This window comes from Hypomesus transpacificus, chromosome 18, assembly GCF_021917145.1.
Source record: "Hypomesus transpacificus isolate Combined female chromosome 18, fHypTra1, whole genome shotgun sequence".
Lineage (NCBI taxonomy): Eukaryota > Metazoa > Chordata > Actinopteri > Osmeriformes > Osmeridae > Hypomesus > Hypomesus transpacificus.
In genome coordinates this window covers 6,658,607-6,681,864 of record NC_061077.1, presented here as the reverse complement: position 1 = coordinate 6,681,864, position 23,258 = coordinate 6,658,607, and the positions used below count along the sequence as shown (strand labels likewise).

The following is a 23,258-nucleotide window of genomic DNA, read 5'->3' as shown; positions in this document are numbered from 1 at the left end:
GGGACCAAGAGGTTGGAAAGCCTAGAAGATCCTCCTTATTATTGCTAATATTCATGTGGGAGACAGGCAAATGAGGATGGGCCTGGGGGGGATTAATGCAGCGTGTCTGTTTGAGTCCAGGCCAGCCTGGAATATCTTGTTATTACCACTCTGATAAATTCAGGTAATTGGGTTTTAAATTGTGGATTAGAATGACCTCTGCAACTTCAGGATGTGAGGATTTTATTAACTAGACTACCAGTACCGAATGTGATGGTAATTGTTAGCTATTAACTAAACACTTATGTAAGTATATATGGATGGATGTACAACAGAGGAGTAAAAGAACTGTGTTCTGTATGTTCACACTATATACTGCAACCAAAGTGAACAATTAATGGTCCATATATATCTTTCCTCAAAGTATACATGGTGGAGTCACATTTGGCGTCAATGGTGCTATCTAAAGGACATGGTTTCTTTGGTGAAATCATTACCAGCTGGCTCCACTGTGTGGTGTTGAAGCACCAGGAACAATCTTGTGTAATGGATGAGTAAAATATACATCATATTAAAAAGTTAGTTTAAACCACTCAGAATTTGACTTGTTAATTTCTGATGTCAGAAAACTTCCAATAATAGTTGAGGGCCTGCTCCATTCCAGTGATGTCCATCTTGTGAACAGAAAAAAAGGAAAGGTATACCTGTATGTAGTCCAAAAAGCTGATGGTTTACGGTAAGGACTCAAATGGAATTAGATAAATAGACTGGTTCTTTCTGTGTTGTAATCTCATTAAGGACGACAGCCAGGCTGTATTGTTAGGCCAGAAATGAAAAGGACCATTTTTAATTTTGTCTTATTGCGCTGTGAACCAGCTGGTCCATAATAGCTGGCCTTAATGAGGACTATGATATACCTCCGCTGGCTTATTGACAGGGCTTGGATGCATGCCCCATGTGGGAAACCATTATTCTCTAGACAAGAAGTCCTGGTCTTAACAGAAGCCATGTATCTGCAGCCAGTGATGAAGAGCAGTGGGGGGGCATATTAGAGATGTCTGACGATTCAGTTTCCCTTCCTTTAGTGTGAACTGAAAATATGTGAAAAACAATCTGTTAGGATCATACTATTGTATGTATAAACTGTAGATGTATTAGCCAAATAGTAAATGTTTAATCGATACACATTTGGCTCAGTATTACGGTAAAAAAAACAATTTGCTTACTATTTTATCTTCCGTAAAAAATAAACAATGTAGCTAGAAAAGTACGTATGAAAAGGTTAATGGTTCAGTTTATATTTGACTGACTGGCATGGCTAGTAGAATACAATGTTTAAACCTGGGTTTGGCATGCAGTCTCCTCCCTCACTGTGTTGTCTTAAATCCTAGGTTTGGTTATTGTTGTGAATGGTGATTTTCCCAGTTTGTGGGCTATGCCTGATGTTGTGAAGTCAGCGTGTGGTGGAATGTCTTCTTCTTCTTCATTGTGCCTGAGGGTTAGTGGGACTACATATTCCATGCAATGCCGCCAACAGAGAAACTTGCTGCACAGAGAGAATGTTTCTCCCTCACCAATTCAGTGAAATGTAGGACCCACACGCTCTCTAAACTTGGAAGGTGAATGGTCCGCATACTGCAAACCTATATGATCAGGTAAATAAAATGCCATTCCTATCATCAAACTTTGCTGTACAATAATCTGTACTTCACTATTATTAACATAAAATTATTACATTGTGACTCGATATGTCGTTCCACTTGACATAATATTTTGTTTTACAGTATGGAATAAGTTTATTTCCATCTGACACAAGTTCTCCCGCCCCCTCTCCCCCCCCCCCCCCCTCCCTCTCTCTCTCTCTCTCTCTCTCTCTCTCTCTCTCTCTCTCTCTCTCTCTCTCTCTCTCTCTCTCTCTCTCTCTCTCTCTCTCTCCCCCTTTCCCCCCCCTCTCTCTCTCCCCCTCTCTCTCCCCTCTCTCTCCCCCCCCCCCCTCTCTCTCTCTCTCTCTCTCCCCCTTTCCCCCCCCCTCTCTCCCCCCCCCCCCCCCTCTCTCTCTCGCTCTATCTCTCTCTCTCTCTAAACCTAAATTCTATAGGACCCCTGTGATCTCGGGATTCAGCCCCAAGTCCAAATAAGCCATAAATCTCTGTAAACCTCCCTCATAAATCGCCAGGCTCTTCAAGGCTGTCATCTTTGAGACTGCTTTTACAATCCGTTCCATTTCATTTAGCCCTTGCTAGGGGCACTTTAATCGTTTCCTGTCCCTGACGGCTACCCATGATTCATTTACTCTCATCCCTTGTGTCGTTTATCCCAAGGTGTTTAGATTAGGTGTTGAGGGAATCTGATGATTTGGACACCAGCTTTGATGACTGGCCTTCTGTTTTACTGTGCTTCATAACATCTGATTATGAGCATCATGGATCAGTATCTAAACTTTTCTGTAAGCGGTCAAGTTTATCTATCATATAAGGGTTACCATGTTTTACAGTTAGTACCTGTTGCTCTTGTTCATATCTTGTATGTCTTACTAACAGTCAGATTCCCATGCATTTTCATTATTATAATGGGATTACTATTTTCCATTCATTAATTTCTTTAAACATTATGACTGTTATTATTATTTATATCTTTCATGTAAATACATGTGCCCACGTTTTGAAGATGGGTTAGATAACAAGTATGACAAATTGATACATTCATATTTTTTGAAAGGTTGCTTGCTACATTAAGTAAGTATACAAGAGTAATTTATGTAAGCATCATTTGCTTGTTGACAGCATGTTTCATGCAATAAAAACATCAGGAAAAACATCAGATGATTTATCCTCCCTGCCCCCATGCTGGTAAAACATAGCCCTAGGATGGGATTACACCGTTAATAAATAAATATTCCTTTAATGAATCATGTTTACTTAAAATATCCCAGTGTTACTCAAATGGTGTCTTCCAAAACCAAGTATACGTGTACAAAGCTGTCTCTGGGAAGGATTACCCACAGCTCTCCAATGTACTTATCATTTTAGCAAGTCTTGTAAAAAATGTATTCCCCTCTCGAGATCACAGGAATATTTTTTTTGATGTTAGATATATGTAGTAATGCACTACCTGCTATTCCATTTTAGGATATCCTCCAATTAAACCAATACAAAATGCACTGAACTGTATTTGTTCAATGGATACTTTTCTGGTGTAAGAGTTCACCCTTCTTATAAAAAGTGGAACATAGAGTATTGTTTTCAGGTATTGGGGGTGCTGAATGAATATGGCAGACATTTGTGAAATGTATGTAAACACAACAGAAATATATACATTTAGTCATTTTAGCAGATGCTCTTATCCAGAGCGACTTACAGTAAGTACAGGGACATTCCCCCCGAGGCAAGTATGGTGAAGTGCCTTGCCCAAGGACACAACGTTTCGGGGCAGGGAATCGATCCGGCAACTTTCTGATAACTAGCCCAACTCCCTCACCACTCAGCCATCTGACTCCATACACTAGACCATGTTGCATACAAAATAAACCAATTTCCAAGCAAATCTTTGACCCTGTAGGATTCAGTAAACATTACTTACGGTAGAGAGGTTTCTAACCAAACCAGAATATATATATATATATATATATATATATATATATATATATATATATATATATATCTATGTTCTCTTCTGTTACATTTCCTTCTGAACAAAATATTGTCAGTAGCATTGGTTTCCTTGATAAACATCTCCAGCCATCATTACTATTTGGCACATCATTACTTCTTGTCAGATTACACTACAGTAGACATGTCCTATTCACAGGTCACATTGGATGTAATGAGGCACATTCTTTTACGAGTTGCTCCATATCTATGGACTGATGAATGGCAAAGGTGACATGAAGACACTTAGTGTTCATTCAAATTGTTCTCCTCTTTACCCTTCAGATTCCCTCCTCAGCTTCTTCATTGACTCTAAATCACATGTATTATAACCGGCTGCTTAAGTACTCAAGAACTTCAAATAAAATAAGACAAAACTAATTACGTAATCCCCTGGTAGGGAATTTGGGTGTTTTAGCAGCATAGAGACAGACAAAAGATAGATAATAGAGTAATGAATAATTAAATACAATCTAAAATCTGATGCAAAAATATTAACAAGGTATAAACAATATAAACATATGACAAATAAAAACAAGTTAAGGCTCTGTGCTGCCCAGCCATCAGTATGTAAGACCCGTCAGGTCATTTGTATTCAACAACAGACTCCTGTTAAACTTGTGATTGTATTGAATGTCTTGGAGATGGACTTTCCTTTATTCAATAACTAACCTAAACTCCATAGAACCACATCCACTGCTTTCCTAGTTAGCTGTCTCTTTCAAATGGACAACATGTCCTTCTCCTGCTACAGTGACAACAGAGCACCCAAAGCCTTCTCTTTCTCTTCTCTCTTTTTTTTTTTTTTCGCTGGTCAGTGATGAAAATACTGTCTTGGTGCTTTGTATTATTCTAACCCTGTGCTCCACTGCCCCTGTAATTCGTGAGACTCCAATTGACTTCATACTTTTTGCCAGCTTCTGAAACGTACGCTCTGTGGTTACAAAACACACACACACACACACACACACACAATTCAAAGCAAAAATGTAAGCCATATAACATGGTTATTCCCTCTCTGAAATGGTACAACACAATTGTTCTGGGTGTGAATAGATGTGCCAGCATTGTTTCCTTGTATCAGCTTCATTCATTCAACCAGGACCGAGTGTCCATGTTGGCTCACATTGGTTTATTTAGCCTACTGTGGGCTTTGTCCTGGCAACTACGGCCTGCAGGTCCTCTGCTGCCACTGTGGTTGTCATTTGCTCAGAAAGCTAAGCTGGAAGAATGAAAAGTCACATCAACAGGTATTCCTTCAGTCCATTTACTGATGCACAAAACCTGTCTTCTGGATCCTAAAATTGCACCTAGTACTGTATCTCCCAGGTTGTGCGCCAGCCAAGTTAAAAACTGTATTTGCTCTTAAGTAAAATTATCTATTGCATTCTGATTTATATATACTGTGCAATTTGATGTTACTGTAAGATAATCATATACTAATGATTACACGTAACCTTTTTTATATTTATAGAGATTTGAGATACTCTTCATAACAGGAGATTCTCATCACTGGAAAAACATGTAAATGACAAGTCAAATTACTGTAATGCTGTTGTTCTTACTGTTGACACAGCGTCTTGCTGTTACTGTAACGGTTTGACAGACTGCAGAGGTGTAGTTGAATTTTCACCTGTGTGAACTAATATGCTAACCACAGAGACAGTAGCATGGAAAAGACAATACAGAGGGGTTGAGGGATGTAAAACTGGCTGTGTGCCAACGAATATCAGTGAGTAAAACCTCCCATACAAACTGCCCATGCATTACCCATGTAGACTTTTTAGTTTTCAATTATTTTTTCTTTGCTAAAGCTTTCATATATTTTCAATTGAAAACTAAATTTCTGATAATGAAATTGCAGAACCTACCTTGGTTCTGGTGGAAAGCAAATTACTGTCCATAAAGACAAATGGTGAGTCATGGCAACAGATGTTGAGCTGAGCAAAGGAATAGGTTAATTGACTGTTTATGAGAGAAAAGGCATGAAAGAGTAAGAACTATAGACAAAGAGAGAGAGAGAGAGAGAGAGAGAGAGAGAGAGAGAGAGAGAGAGAGAGAGAGAGAGAGAGAGAGAGAGAGAGAGAGAGAGAGAGAGAGAGAGAGAGAGAGAGAGACAGACAGACAGACAGACAGACAGACAGACAGACAGACAGACAGACAGACAGACAGACAGACAGACAGACAGACAGACGTCTGTTGTAAGCAAGTTGTATTGTGTTGAAAGATGTTCAGAGAAGGTTTTTGTGTAGAATTATGTAATTAGGCAAGGTTTTCTTCTTTGCTTAATTTTAATTTAGATAATAGTTCATCTGTCATCAGTTTATTTTGTAGCAGAGACTTTTTTAATGAACGGAAATCATTTAAACACAAGCAGAAAAGTGGACATTTCTTTAAATGTCAAATAGATCTGAAGTTGAAGCATGACTTCACGGGGTAATGAAGACCAAAGATATTCTCAGTCTTTTAAAGTATTAAAGAAGTGGCTGTTACAAACTGGACTTGTTAGGCTTCACGTGTGCATGTGTACACATGCGGCAAGTACTTGAACACAGTTGAGCCAGGACTGAGAGGGCTTCACGCTGCAATGAGTTGATCACAAGGGTCAAGCCCAAAGATGATAAGCAGAAGGGCAAACAATCCATTTATGTTATTAATCTGAGCTGTATAGATTATCTGGAAACAAGTCATGAATTTACTGTTCCCATTATTATTGTTCCTGAAAAGAGAAAATCTTAAGAAAAGTAATCACCTTTTTCTATGTAATATTACTACACAAAGAAGGACAGTAGTCCTCTATATTAATCATTACCAAAAAAAACCCACTGTTATTTAATGTGTTACCCCCAACATTAGCCCTGGGCCGGGGCGACTGTACAACGAGTTGGAGGTGAGGGTTTGCCTGCTCAGAGACACCTCATACAATGATCCAGGTGCTCGCAGGCGGTTCATTAATATAGATGGGGTTTTTACAGGAATGGCTGTTGAGCTAAATTATTCAGCGGGTTCAGAGAGACATATAGGCCATCCCCTCCAGTAGCACAGCCAAGTGAACACGTAAATACTACGGTGGGAAGGCAGAAGCTGGAGAGGAGGGAAGCCTGTGTACAGTACTGTATGTGAAGAGTGATGAGATGGAGCCTTGCTGATCCTAAATCACTGCCCCCAACAACAATGCCGGGATAAACACACACAAACACATGCTCATACACACACTTGCATATATACTCCACACACATACACACACACTGAGATACACTAACATACTACGGAATGAGTCTCATAACTTAGATTAACTCCAAACTGAAAACTTCATTGTACACTATCTTGACCGCAACAGTACTTTGTCTGTGAATTTTGTCTGAATAATGCATAACAAAATGAGATCCACCACTTGATATATTAAAGAATACAACTTTTTTGGTCACCTCAGATGACAATTCGGTATTTGGTGTGGTTTCAGAGGGTCTTGATTGCCTGCTGAGGGGGTTTGAAGCTCTCACCAAGCTTCTTTACTTTCAGAAGAGGCAGTCTGGAACTAAACGGAATGTTCCTCTCTCATACAGTTCTCTTTAAGGTCTGATGCTGCAATGTGGTGTGTTAAGTTAATTTGAGATCCAGAAATTGCTGTTATTATCCATAGTGAATTTTCACCTTGGTAATTTGAATTACTTATAGTAGGGATATGTCTGCAGTGCTGGTATTTGTATCAATTAATTTAAACTGAGTTTCCTGAAATCTTCCCATCTCATATGATTTGAAGGACTATGCCCATGGAAGTTACTACATGTTTTATAAAATCATGTCTGAAAGAATTTTGAGCCAACAGTTAAGAAGGATCTTAATAAATGTTTGTAATGTCGGACTAAGTTTAAGCTGTGTCCAGAAAACCAACTTTAAACTGAATAAAAAACTTGGGTCTAAGAATGATTATATTGGTGCTCACATGCTGCTTTAGTTGCCTGTCCTTCTAAACTTTCAATAAAATGAAAGAAGATCAAATCATCAGTAGTTTACAGTTTTTTTTTTAAACAAAGAGAAAACCTGTCAACAAGGATGTTGCACTGATTGCTCCCATGGGCCACTTTTTATGGATCACACCACAAAAAGACAGACCGTTACTGCAAACAGGGTGCAATAATAAGTGATAGTTTTCAGCATATGAAATGAATTGTTTTTCTCTTTGTTTCGGAGATGCTTATTTGTGTTGCACTGTTCTTTCACAAGTTCACAAGTTCCAACAACTGACTGACGTTTTAGTTGAAGTAACAACAATGCATGTATTACGTAATGAATAAATGAGAGTGATCCAGGCAGAAGACACTGGCTTTGGCAGTTGAGTCCTAGACTTCCTGGTGCCCTGGCCAATACCCTCGAGGTGCCTGGGTAGCAGAAAGAGGAGCTGAAGAGTCCAGGAAAAGAGCATAAGACAGGTTGTAAAATAAAGCCACCTATCGACCTGTGTATGTTGTGATTGGCCGATGGGAATCAGACGTGTAAGTGAGGTGATTTGCCACTGGTCATCAGGTGTGTGATTGTGATGACAGATGAACATGAGCTTTGGTCTTCTCTCTCAGAATCTTAGTTATGTCTAACTCATTTGACAAAATACGATTGAATTTACTCTCAGCATTTACTGTTTCCAGAAAGGATCACACTACTGGAAACATTACAGATATTTCCCAGTCTTAGTATGGATAGTTCCAAATATGAAACCCCAAAGTTTTGCCTCAGCAATATAACATTTATCCTCTCCTTGTTCTGCTCATGCTGTCCTCCTGCACCACACGAAGCCCTGTGTAGCAGAAATAACTTCAACTGCATAGAGGTAAGATACCTGCACAGAGATAAGGTTTAAATGTCCCTGGACACAAAGCTGTGCAGATAACAGACAGCTCCTGACCCCTAACTTCAACACCACACATGACTGCCTTACTTCAGTTGTACTGGCAACCCACATTAGCCGGGTTTCCCAGATTCGTTAAGAAGCTCTTAACGTTAAGAACTTCTTAAGAACGTTCTTAGAGCGTTCTAGAGCGCTCTTAAAACGTTCTTAAGAAGCTCTTAGCGTTAAGAGCTTCTTAACGAATCTGGGAAACCCGGCCATTAAGAGTTGGTGATATTAATGTATTTGATTTATGATCTAGGTTCATTAAACCTGATGGACTGAAGAAGGAAAATTCCTTAATCTGAGTGGACCACCTAGTACCAGTACGTACGTTGTGCTTTAACATTTTCTGTCTGACGCGGATATTAATTTGTCTTTCCTGCAATGCTGCAGACAACATTTACGCCTGTGAACAACACGTTTTTTTAAGATTCAGCTATAAAAATGACAATGTGGAATATTAGAATCCTATCCTGTTCCATTTTGATGGAAGAGTACAGATTCAGCCACAGGCCATGATGACGTGAGGTGTTTGTCAGATTTCACTGTTGAAATTCCGATGTTTTAAATCATGTAGGAAGACCTAAGATTTGCCTCCTAGGTGACATTTATTATGCGCATGTGACATTAATACTACATAAACACCAATGTAGAGAATGTGGATTGAAAGAAAGCATTTTACAAGCAGATATATTTATCTTCATATTCGGATGTAGGTGAAGCTAATGTAAGCTCTATCTTCCACACATAATATCAACAATTGTCAGATGGAAAATAACATGCCTCTACACGCTACAGTAGCAGTATTAGAAAAAAACAGAGGGGGGCAGGGCTTTTTCATACAGGAGCTTCTCTCCTTTGGATTAGACTTCCTCTTTCAAACAGTGAGGCTAACACTGTCTCAATGTTTAAGGCTACATCTTCCGGCTGAACCCCTGCACTATGAAGCTTACATTTAACTGGCCACTTTCTCTTCTGCAGCCTCTAACCTTTCTCTTTCACTCCACCTCACTGGTCTGGGGTGTTGAGCTGCCAACATCTGCCAGGTTGCTAGTTTGCTAACATTTTGACATACACAACCTTGCAGCCACTAGTCTCGAATGACCTGAAGGACAATAGAGAGTTCCATGCTGAATCCTACCTGACTTGTCTTGTGGTTTTACACTGATCCTTTACTTCCCAGTCCTGTAGCTGACCGCTGCCCCAAACTGACAAGTATCAATGTAGGACATTTTTGATGCTCTGCAAATGCAGAACTCTGAATTTGTGTGACTTCAACATTCACACATTTGCAAAAAAAAATTTTTTATTGCTGAATTGTCTCGAGCCTACAGCATGCTTTGCACCTCTGTATCACCAACACTGTAGAGGAAGGGCTCTCTCGTGGAAGGGTTCCGAAGTTTATTGGGATTTTATACTTGTCTGCTTTGAGGATTTAGGTTGGTTACAGTATAAGTTCTGATCTATAGGCATCTGTAAAGCCCTCTGAGAAATTGCTTGTAAAAAGGGCCATAAAAATAACATTTTGTACAGTTTTATTTTTAATTTGTCACACAAATCCCACAAATCATACCTACATCTTAAACGTTGCTCTATATCACAATGCTGATTCAGATTTGATCTTTTAAATTGGAATGATCACATATTTTTGTTTTACTCATACTCTCAGATACTTCTTGAATCGAGTCGTTACTTCATTATCTCAATGTTCCAGCTACAGTACACATTATTCCTTGTCAGGGACATGTGTTTGCTCAACCTTAGTTTTTTGTCATTGTATATGATTTACACAGTGTTGTGAAGGGTGGGTGCTGGTGCATTGCATAATTGTGCCTCTGCCTACAATATGTTTGATCATGTACACAGACTAAGACCACAAATGATATGTGCCCACTGCAGTGTAAATCAGTCCCAGCTATTGAGTTTCTTTTACTCCCAAGCTACAAATGAGGACCAGTAAAAACTTACGTAACATTTACTTCAAGATAGCATATGGTGCATACATATCTATTTTTCCAAAACAAAAAGAATCAACACTTTCATTAGCAAAACAGTATTTTATTAGAAATATTTTGTATAAAAATGAACATGCTCTACACATTTTCCAGTTTTCTATATGTAATTCATAAATATCCAGGCACTGTAATTTTTTAGCTTTCTTTTTTAATAGGTCATTACATAAAGCATGATCAATCACTTTTTAATAACGTACATTAACTTGCCATTTAATTTCGGTCAGCACTTACATACTCTATTTTGCAACATAGACGAAGTGTTGGGGGGGGGGGAATTATGAGGGGAAAGGCAAAAAGCATAAAATCATCATATTCACAAACACAAACAATCCCACAATACTTTATAAAATCAAGAAAAATAACAGTTTCATTTTTCTGCAACATCTGAAATGTTTATTGATGCTGAGAGCTGAGAGACATGAATCCAACCACAGGCTTTGTCTTCTGGTTCAAATGGTGTTTATAATCTTCTTCTTCCATAGTTTTCCTTCTGGATATTATACAATGACCTTTTAAAGAAGCACAATATGAATGGTTGTGAAGAGAGGAGAAATACACTGAACTGAAGAAGCCTCCAAAATGAACCAGCCTACATCACCGCTAATGGAACCATAGTCAATTCAACAGAAAAATGTATGTTTATCATCATGATCAACAACATTGCAGCCAGGGACAAGTCTGGCTTGGCTGACATTTACTGATGCTAGGTCCGATGAGCACATACTCTTTCAAGGTATGGGGTATTCAAAGCCTTTGTTCACTCACTGGTACCCCAAAATTATGTCACTGAAACAATTCATTTAAACTATGATCCTCACAGATGTTGCATTCCATAGACGTTGACAACACAGCACAGTACACATGATGCTTCTGTGGGCATGCTCAAGGACTGGACAGTGGACACAAGGACTGCTTAGATAAAATTGGATGGGATTGTCATTATTACAGACTACTTGAGTACAGGTAGTACCAACTGTTTGCTTGGATTTCCCATACCTTCTTAAGTCGACTGTAGAAATAATGTACAGTATTTAATCCATGCTGTAGCATTGAATGATAAGGCATACCAAAGGTCATAGTGTTGCATAAACCATTGTCAACATGACCAAACTGACAGCATCTTTGTTTTGTAAACTGAATGACAACACAATGTTTACTTTAAATTCAACAAACATCCCACACAGCAACAATAGAATAATACAAAAATAAAGTTTCCAGTTAGTTTTGCAATGTTTAAAGTAAAATGGCTACATTTTACCAGCCTTGTTATCACCAGACTTCAAATAATTGTAGACTGAGGAAAAAAAAAATTTAGTCACTATCACAGAAAAGGTTCAAGTGGGTGTGAGAGAGAACATAACAAAAGACACTCCAGAAGGAAAACTGTTTCTCCGTCACTCTCCCAGTCTGAATTTGGAAATGTTACTGCTTGTCATCTCTCGTTTTCAAGGAGGGAGGGGAGAGGGAGGAGGAAACTTCACTGTCACATCTCCCTGACACCCTCCACCTCCCCATCCCCAGAGGGAACTGCCCCTCTAGTTTTGTGTGGTATTTAAACCTTGACACGTCCTCATGGAGTTGACATCCATTCTGTATTTGTAGTGATTATTCTTTTTCACCTTTTCTTTTTTCCTTTTTCATGTGTGTTCCAGTTCTGGGGTTCATTCCACAGGCAGGTCCTTGTTCAGCATGGAAAGGAACTGTATTCTTTTTTAGGTGGCGTGGTTACTGTAACTGATGTACGTCTGCTTGGAAGCCAAAGCTGTGCATGGAGAAGTGAGAAAAAGAAACATTGAGCAAAACACATTGAGATTGAATAAAGACTAATTGAATCATTTTGAAATCCCTTATCTCAGACCATTCCAATAATTGCTTGGCCAGGTTTTCTAAATGCATGACTCCATCAGACATTTGTCACTAGGGAGTGTAGGTGGATCCAACCATGGTCACAAGGTAATTGATATGAATAGCAAGCATTGAGTAACATCATTCATTTCTGCCGTTTAGTATCACAAGAACATTTTCAATACCTAAAGAATGTTTTGCAATCTGAATATTATATCTAAATGCAGATATAGTTTATCACAAGGCGAGCAGGTGAACAGGCTAAAGCTGTGAAGAAAATCAAACTCTATGGGAAAACTTGCTCTACTCTAGCTTTCATTTTCTGAATACTATGTTACATACCGTACCCGCTTCATAGCATGTCCTGATGCAAGGACAATTTTAGATTTTTTCATTTATGCATACAGTTTCTAGTACAGTATGTGATGCAGTTTGGCTCATTCAAATGCAAAACCCAAGAACTACATGCTGAGACATAAGATTGCACTCTGTGTACCAAGCAAAACATGCAGTGCTTTCAATAATGTTGCAGTACAGACCCATCTGGGAGAAAGTAAAATAATAAGTTGCAAACTATAATATTTAATGTGACATTTAACCTAACACAGTAAACAAATGTGTAACTCATTAGAACGTACAGTAGACCATTTAGAAAATAAGGACCACTGCTGTTTGGCATGCCTGTATTTGGCAGTCAATAGCACAGTATTTGATGCCTGTTTTGTTTACTGGCCTTGTGTAGTTGGGAGTAAGCGGTGTAGTGCCTGAGGGAAGAACATTTGCTGGCTGTGTACCAGAACAAAAGGGACAAAGCCCTAACACAGAATCTGACCCAACATGGTCTCTCCTGGAGTCAGGTGTGTGTGTGTGTTTGTGAATTGTCATCAGCTTGCATGCTGTGTTGTAATCACAATACCAATCTGACAATCGTGTTGCTAGCAGCCTGCTCACTGATTGAGAGAGTCAGAGGGGATAAATCCAATTGTGGACTGCTGACAGCCTAAGTGGGGGGCAAAGATTCCAGAGGAAAGGGATGTGTGATGGACATCAGGTATGTGTGTGTGTTTGTAAGTGTGTGTGTGTGTGACTGTGTTCCTGTGTGCATGTGTGTTTTGTGGAGGGATCTCTCCATTTCACCATCATTCTCACCTAGAGAAGGATTGATAAATGAACCTTATTTGAATATTTATGCGCTGCGAGGCCAAGATAAAAAATAGATGGTCCAGAAAGAATTGGAGCTGGCAGTCCCATCTGTCATTCCCTCTCCACTCTTATTGTTGTTGTATGTCCCATTACCACAAATTCCTCAGTTTGTCAACACGGGAAACAAATTACAGGGGACATGCGGCTATCACTTGTCCCCCACATTCATGCAGAGTGGTGTCATCTCGCCACATTAGCACGGATCAGGATTCAGCACATTCATTGGCCATTTGCAGTATGACACGTCAACATTGTCTATCCATGTTAATGTTTGTGGCTTAAAAATGTGTCTGTGAGGGAGAAGATTGTCTAATACTATTGGGGGTGTTGTATTATAGCCAAGGGCAGGACGGCTGATAAGTTCAGTGCACAGCTAAGGCAAGCATGGAATCCATGTGAACATTAGCACAAACATAAGGTGAGGAAAGTGTTCAAACAGTGTTGGGAGGCAAGCTTGATATTCTTCAAGTTACCTGAGAGTCTAAAGCCCCTCACATGGTTCCCCTCCCTCTCCACAGTCTGACATACAAGCACAAAGAGCAGCTGTTAGTCCTCCAGGTTCAACCACAGGATCCAGGTCACAGTCAAGACTCATGTTGTGAAAATGATCTGGCATCTCATCTTAGTGCCATGATCACATTTTCCACAAGCAGAGGAAAAGGATTCATCCATGTGGACATACTAGACACTTGCAAATCAGATACGGTCGATCAGACAGATAGTCTTACATCCCACAAAACTACCTGAGAAGAATACCTTCAAATTCAGGGCAAGATTAACCACCCCTTTATCTACCACTATTTACTCGTTTTTTACCCTCTAGCTACAGTCATTTTCTCCTTGAAATGTCCAACGTGAGGAATTGCATGTATTGTAAGGAGTGACATATTGCAAGATTTCCTGCCTGCTCATTGAAAGGAAGTACAAATGTTTTTTGTTACAAAGGTGAAAAATTAGACATACTGAATTGACATCCATGGTGTTGTATTTAAATTGATTGGTTGGAGTGATGCTTTAGGTCCAAATGCTTTTTAATAGTTGTTTTTTGGAGAACATGTTTTGGCTACAATGTGTTGATTACTTTTTTGTCTGGTGGATGTGTCAGGCCATGACTGACATGTTAAAGCATGCAGTGCCTCCTCCTGTTTATTGATGAGAAATCCCTGGATGCTGGAGAGTTAATCAGCCGTGTTTTCTGTCACCTAAATATATATTGATCCACCCTGAATCCTGATTACCTGCTCTGCTTTGATGCAATGCTTCAGTTGGAGTATAAGATCAAGTATAATTATCTGGCAGAGGAAGTGCACACCCAAGAAGTGCACACCTCACATAACACCGGTTAATTTTCTGAAGTTGTTGTAGTGTAAAATAACAAAAGCATAAATTATGCTTACATGCACTAAAAGCTTGCACTTTATTTATTTGTTTTCAAGCCAGCTACTGTTGCCCTAAAACAGCTCACTGACTTAATGAAATTACTGTAAGTCAAGATGAAGTACAAAAAACAGTATCATTTGTGAGTTTACTGACCTCTATTATCATGTTCCTAGCCTGCCAACCTGGGAGCCTTGGGTGGCTACTCACCTTGTGTCTCTAGGCTTTCACAGAGTTCAGACTTGGCCTCTCCGTTGGGCCTGAGGCCGCCCTTGGGGTTGAACTTGTTAGACATGGTTGCTGCGGTGACCACTGCCTTGAGGCTGCGTTTGCGCTTGGGCACGTTTTGTTCAGGGTGAAAGAGGACCACGTAGACCTTGGGCATGTAGAGCATCCCCAGCGACACAGAGGCACTCAGACTCACAGAGATGGTCAGCGTGGTGGTCTGGATGTACATCTGGTGGACAGGAGAAAATAAAATAACAGGACATTGTTGTTACACCAGGACAGTGATGCTTTAGTTGAAGAGGCCAGAGTGAGATAAGAGTGTTTGCTAAATGACTAAATGTAGATAAGAGCTGCAAAATCACACATGACTACAACATCTACTGTATACTGTAGTTAGCTTAAGTCTGAGAACTCCGACACATTGTCACCATCAGATCTAAGATTATAATATTGGGACATACGGAACAGGTGTCTTGTTCATTGTCACAAGTGCTTGTGGTTGTATTGATGCATGTTTATTTTTCATTAGTGATGCAGGATTCTTCCTGATTTGTCACTATCTTTGATTAACATTTGGACTACTGTACTATCCAACTTAGCATGAAGTTGGATATGGATAAACATGAAGAACAAATGTGTATTTCAATCTTTTTTGCTAGACAAATACATAGTACATAAGTACAACTGACATTTCTGAGCAAAGTCTAAACTAATCTTAAAACTGTTCCGGACAACCACTGAGAAACATGGTACTGTATAAAAAACGGATATCATTTAGGAAAACAGGTACTGTAATTTCTAGCGCTCCACAGAACTCAGAAGTGATCCAGGGAAATGTTCTAGTCCTCCAAGGTGGACAACATTGTATTTGAAACACAAGTCTCTTCTCTCTTCAGTTTAAGAGTTGTTGCGGAAAAGGACAAGGGTGTCAATTGGAAATACAGCTCACAACCAACCACCCCTCTAACAGATTTGCCTCAGGTTGAGAGTGACATTACATTCACAGACATCCCGAGTGACTGAATGGCGTGGCAAGGGAAATGCTAACCCACAGGGTCGTTAGTCATGAGAATGTCAAAAGCTATAAATGATATGTTTCTCAACATGTGTTGGGCCTTGACATCTCTTATTATTATTGTAGATTTAAGTGTATATCATAAATTTGCTTTTATAAATGTTTGGAAATAAAATTACAATCAATTTAATTTCTTACAGTTATAGAGAGTAAGTTAATTTTCAGCAGTCATCTCATTTCATACCTTGAAAGCATGTTTGTGTATTGGAGCGGATTAACCTTTCTGAATATGGTTTTCAGATTTTATACGGGAACAGCAGCATTTACCTGGCAGTTTACAGACTATCATATTAGCCTATTACACAGAGTATAATTTCCCTGAACCGTGTTATGTATGCAAATGCTTTCAAATGAAAGAGAACAATGCAATAATTTAAATATTTGTTGAAACATACAATGATGCCTTTATGGAATTGGATTCTGAATCTGCACATGGGAAGCTCCCAAAGACACATCCTCTGAGATGACTTGCAGGTCTGTGCAAAATGAAAGCGACCTCGAAGTCTATCACGCTGCACGTAGCACCCAAGCATTCCCTTGTGATGGAGGGGGAGTTTGTAATCTCCTGAGAAGATTACATACGGCCTGGGGTGACTTCAGCACAATATTGCTGTCCCCCTGAGTACAAGGTGGAGTCACTCTGTGAGAGGGCCTGGACCCCTGCTCCCTTCTGCCAGCTCAGGTGACATAAATTAACCTTGACAACCTGATATGATCGCCAATCTGCCTCATCGGCATAGCGGTGGATGGACGCTTAAGAGAAAGTCTTGAGACACAACAATCCTGTACAGGAGGGAGAATGTATTTCCAAAGTAACAGGGCAGCAGTTTTCTGATTCAGCCAGCTGATGTATCACCGCAGTATAAGAAGTATTGTACTGTGGATTCAAATTGGAGACAAAACATATTTTCCATCTTTAAGGCAGGCCCTCACCACACAGCTTTGTCAAAACCATAAATGACACAGGTCCAATCACCACCCTTAGACCCATAAAGAGATACTGCCTCTGCATTATTGCAGATGCCAGAATTTTTCAGTTGGTACATAATATCACACTGACATGGCTCATACAGCATTGGGAATAGACAACAACATGAAAACATAAATAATGCATCAATAAGATTATCCGATTATTTCAAAGAAACTGCAGTTATTTAAATTCTACAGCCATCCTCATGTGTGAGATCGTTTAGTCCTCAGCAACATCAAAGGAGCTGCAGTCATGACCATTTTTTTGACTTTGCTTTCCTATTGGCTCAGTTCTATTTGCAGTAAAACATTTGAAGACATTAGTCATTACATATTATTGCCTTCAATGGTTGCAAGACAGTATAAGCTGCCTTTGAAGTGAACCAGATAAGAAACACATTTTAAGGCTTTGTTGTGATTTTATGGACATTTATCATCTGCTTTTATGCTACAACAGAGAATATACATATACCTCTCTCCTGCCTCTAAATGTAATTCCAACCACTTTCAACTAGGAGTTTTTTCCCGTTGTTGCTCCTTTGGAGTCATGCTGAGGGAAAGTGTTTAACAACAGAATGCCATGCTCCCTGTTTTTTGTCACATAAAAGTCAAACAGCCATAATTGGCAGAACACTTCATCATGCATGATGAGCTTTGTCCAAACAACACTGCCAATCAGTCCTCATGTCCTCTTTCTCAAACACACAGTGGACGTAGTCCTGTGCCAAGCTCCTTTCAAACAATAAAACAATGGCACAATTAACAGAGCATTATCACTACCTGCCAGTCTGCTGCCACCCAACACGCTCTGTGCCTGTTCTACCCTACCAGTCAAATAGGGGACTCAGCCTTTTAATGGATTTCTTAGCTTGGCCTTCCCTTCCATTTCTATTGTTATTTTCATGGCATTCGTTATTATATAAGACCCAAGAAAAGTAACCCTTTAGTAAAGGTGAGGTATATTTAAAATAAAGCAAAGCTTATTTTAATATATCCTACAGTACATAATCAAGTAAAGTCAATAAGATACAGACAACCAATTAATTTGATTTTAGGTCTGTTCATGTCAGCAAATCATTTCTCATATCTAAGTAGGTAAATACAGAAAATGTAGATTATTTCTTTTTTTTTGTCTCAAGAGGCCCATGTTTGTTATGGATTATGTGTTGATATGTTCTACTGGTTTGGAGTAATTTCTGTTACTGGTCAACTTAAAATATACAGTCCATTGTATGTGAATCTCTTAGAACGTATAGTAGGCATGTCCACATCTACATTGTGTTATGATTTCAACCCATAGGACATTGTGTTGTTTTCTCCCTCTTCCTCAAATTCCCATGCTTTTCTTTTCTAATGGGCCCGTTTACCGAAGTGGGTGGATTCCATGCTAATCACTTTTCGCTTAGCTGTCCTTTTCTGCAGGTTGCAATTGAGATTCTACTTAAAGCACTGTCCTGTAAACAGACAGCACCTAAAAACATGTTTACTGTCTTGCACTTTAGATATGATGCTGTTCTTATTGCATTGTACTATATAGAGTGAAATGTTGCATTGTGCCTGGTAAAATACAATTCGTTCTTTGGATACCAAAAAACTGTTGAAACTTTCCACTTGTAAATCTACACTTTCCTCTGTTTAAATGCACATTTTATATGTCTATTTGGATAAAACCATCTGCTAAAGTAATACAATCAAAAAACTACGTACACAGGTTTTCTCAATACTCACTAGGCATGGCAGTGTCTGCTGGAAGCTAGTAGAGACCTGACATTTCAAAGACTGAGGGAAACATTTCAATATTGAATGCATGCATCTAACATATGACTCACATTTCATTCACAAATTCATAGTAGCGTTACATTTCTTATTGCTTTATCACGGAAACAATAATGGACCATGAACTGGAAGAGGAAATGGGGAATGATATTAAAAGAAAGGCAGTGACATTTAGAGGGATTGACATGGCATCAACAGATTGCTTTTTTTCTCTCTCTCAAAGTCCACTCATATCTTTACAAAGTAAAATAATATGAAACCTCTGCAGCAAGATTAAATGCAATGATGAATTACTATATTAGAATAACATTGTGCCATGTCAATACGCCTTTGGCTATTGGCATTTTATCCATACTTTTGATCATAACTTTTGCCTTAGGTCTGTCCGTGTGATACAATCACACATTGGAAACACTTAGAAGGTTTGGTTCGATTAAAACGAACGCTTGTGCGATTGCTTTTAGTGCGGGTAATTTGCACAAGTGTGAGCGCTGTCATTCAAACCCTGGTGCTCACCATACAAGTGGAGCGGGACCGCTTGAAAAGTAGGGTACGCTTTCAAATGATCTCTGGTGTACGTAGTACGATTGATATGTGAACGTTACTCAACACGGACAAAAAACATTTAAACTGACCAATAATATGATTTGACGTCACCAGATGCAACCCATTAGAGTGGTAACATGAGCAAAGGGCAAATGTGGAGTAACGAGGAGGTCAAACTCTTTATTAACATTTCGTCCGAGTTGGGAGGCAACCATATTTCAAGTACCCTATAGGCCTACTCGAAAAAATCGCACATAAATGCTGAAGTGTTCAAAATGTTCAGTGATAAGTTTAATAGCTGTCAGTGTCCAATCAGGTTGTGACCCTATCCATATTCCATTTGTTTAGGTTCGGTGGTAAAAAATGCCCCTAAGCGAACCAGGACTAAATGTATAATTGTCTTTTTTTGTCAGGAACCAAGAGAACCAAACTACAAGTGTGAACACGACCGGTGGACAAGTTCTAAAATAAATAGTTTCCTTGAAATTGTGTTGGTAAATGTTACATCACGTTTACAATAACTAAGTAGTGAACACAGAAGTCATGATGATTTTCAGTGCAATCAAGAAAGTACTGCATGTTGTGGGTTGGTATCTCTCTTCTTTATCACTACAGATTTGGATGAGCCAAATGAATACCTGCATGCTTATTTCTCAATTGCTCAATGAAGCTAAATCAACGAACACAGAAAAACAATCCAAAGAATGAAAGTAGCCTAAAAGCCAACAGTGGAGCAGAAAACACATCATCTTGCTGTATACAGTATGATGAATAGCTGAGGCATCAATAAACACAAGAGACTGATATATGCAGCAAAAGCAATTTGAGTCTGACATTTTCTTCACATTGAAAGCAAATGTAATTCCCAGTAGAATAACCATCCCCAATTCTCTATACACAAGTGTACTTAATTGGCTTGCTCAATTGGCTTGTTTAAAATAAGTAAACATAAGTATTATGGATGAATGGACAAATCATTGACCTGAACCACTTATTCAGAACCGCATGTATGTTGCAATGATCATGTATTCACTCAGTGAACATTTACCTTCTCTGTCGACTGTGACGTCCCAAAGAAGATGGGGATGAAGGCCAGCCAAACAATGCAGGTGGTGTACATGGTGAAGCCGATGGGCTTGGCCTCGTTGAAGGTCTCTGGCACTCCTCTGGTCTTAATGGCGTAGACTGTACAGGTGACCATGAGCAGCATGCTGTAGCCCAGAAGGCATATCAGGGACAGGTCTGAGATATCACACTTGAGCACACCGTGGGCCATGTCTGGGTTGGCTGAGCGCTGGTCCTCATAGTCAATGATGGCCTGGGATGGGTCCATACCGAACCAGATGCACACCCCTAGCAGCTGCACTGAGATCAAGCTGAAGGTGATGACCAGCTGGGAAGCTGGGGAGATGAACCTGGGGGCACTGACAGACATCTTGCCCTGCTCAAAGATGCGGTAGATGCGGTTGGTCTTGGTGAGCAGTGCTGCGTAGCTGATGCTCATGCCCAAGCCCAGGAAGATACGCCTGAGGGAGCAGATGCCCACGTCAGGAGCAGAGATCATGAGGAATGTAGTAGCATAGCACAGGAAGATACCTGTCAGCAGCACATAGCTTAGTTCACGGCCTGACGCCTTCACAATGGGCGTGTCGTTATATCGGATGAATGTCACCACCACAAACAAAGTAGCCATGATGCCCAGAATGGCAATGAGGACAGGAATGACTGCCCAGGGAGAATTCCACTCTAGCTTGACAATGGGAATGGGCTGGCAAGCGGTATGGTTCTCATTGGGCCTCAGATCAAAGCGACACATCTTGCATGTGTAAGTGTCGGCTTGGTATTGGTAGCCATCACAGCGTTCACAGTGCCAGCAGCACGGGATGCCCTTCACTGTCTTCTTCCTCTCCCCTGGACGACAAGGTTGGCTGCAAATGGAGGATGGAACCTGGGGAGTTCCACCAGGCCACTGCATCTCATTTGTCTTGAGAGGGAAATGTACAGCAGAGCATTATATATCTCTAGCATCACACCACTCATGTAATTGTTTACTCAGATTGTACCATGCTGCATTATTGTCTGTGTACATACAGTTTTCTGACTTCTCACACTATACCCACTCGTTTAAACCAGCCCTAACAAGCTTCCATTGGAAAATTATTTCAGTTGAAGATGTATGAAACTAGAAAAAAAAGTTGCTGTCATTTGTCTTTACTTTAAGCTTGACTGTCATGGCCTGGTGTGGATTCAGTTATTTTTGCCATTTCTCATGTAAATAGTTTAAGAAAAGGCAAACACATTATTGTACAACAGTGTAGTCTTACATCTAAATGTAGCTGGTCAGTCCAATTTCCTATGATCCTGTATTCTCTGGTATCATTGTTAATTTGGTACTGGTAGATATCATAGCGGCCAGGGGCATCCCCGTTCTCGTTGAAGACCACAGGAGTGCCAGCAATACCTGCAGAAGAAAGAGCAAATTACTTTGATCTACTGCACAATGTCAAAACTCTATGAAATCATGTTACGGATAATGTTAGTATTCAGATTGACCAAAACTCACACATCATTGCTTAAAACCTGCAAATGCTGAGAACCAAAATGTGATTGGAGATGAATGGATAGAGTGCAATCTGCAACAATATACTAATGCATTGCTTTTATTTAGGCTGTAGTGGTAGATCAGAACCTGCTCCAATGTCATACACAACTAGTGAGTGAGATTAAATGAAGGGCCTTGAGTTTATAACCTCTCTGTTAATTGGTGTAAGAGAATGGATCTAGACAGCAAAGTTGGACTCTCCCCTTTGGGTGGGGCCAGAGCTGCTGTCTGTTCTTATTCTCATACTTTCACACTTTCACACTTCTCAGTTCTGCCTCACATTCTGCCTCCTCAGTTTCCCCGTCACACGTTGTCCTAAAAGTCCCCTCTCAGAGTTTCTCTCAGCTTCAGTACAACACAGGGCCTGATTACCACAGGCACACTCCTCCCCTCATCCTGTTTTTCAGTGCCTGTCTGTCTGGTACTAAGCCAGACCACAAAGCCCTGTCCAAACTGGATGTGTTCTAAACAAGGAGTGCAGGGATTCACAGATTTACTGTTGGGAGCCCAGAGGAGAAATCACAGCTCCCCTATATTATTTTGTCTAGAAACAAGGGAGAAGGCCATAGATAGGATCTAAACCCCTTTCCTTACTCTCACTCATACTTTCCCTTTCTTTTTTTGTTTCTCTACCACCTTTCTTCTACCTTCCACAGAATTCCACACAATTCATTCCCCTGAGCTCTTTGAAATATTGCTGCAGCTCACTGTGTTGGCATTCGACAGCCCACACTCCAACACTTCAAAGCAATACACATAGGTACATGGTTGCAAGATTGTAATATTTATTTCATTACAAAGTGTTGACTTTGTATTAGATTTGATTGCATGGATCTGTTGTGGGTAATGGACACATTTGTAGCTTGAAGTCAACTGATGTCAACAATGAGCTTGAAAAATAACAATACAACAATATCTTTGTTTCCATAATATTTGAGGTCAATATGCTGATAAATGACCGTGAGGTGCATGCATAATGTAAACAAATCCACAACTTCTTCCGGTAATCAATCAGGCATCCATACAATATATACTTACTAGTATTAACGTTAACTTAAAAAGACTTAGAGGATATTTTTTGCTCAACATTTCATCAATCAGCTTAGCC

General features: G+C 39.8%; 1 protein-coding gene across 1 annotated transcript in view; it reads right to left on the bottom strand.

The window, feature by feature from the left end:
- Positions 1 to 12,017: 12,017 nt before the first annotated feature.
- The window catches only part of LOC124480219 (metabotropic glutamate receptor 4-like), a 78,393-nt gene continuing 67,152 nt past the window's right edge, over positions 12,018 to 23,258 (bottom strand). The window contains exons 7-10 of the mRNA XM_047039324.1: positions 21,873 to 22,009; positions 20,597 to 21,532; positions 15,165 to 15,411; positions 12,018 to 12,291 (exon numbers count right to left, since the gene is read on the bottom strand). Coding sequence (XP_046895280.1) covers positions 12,242 to 12,291; positions 15,165 to 15,411; positions 20,597 to 21,532; positions 21,873 to 22,009 — 1,370 coding nt within the window. The 3' untranslated portion in view covers positions 12,018 to 12,241. The remainder of the gene's footprint in view (positions 12,292 to 15,164; positions 15,412 to 20,596; positions 21,533 to 21,872; positions 22,010 to 23,258) is intronic.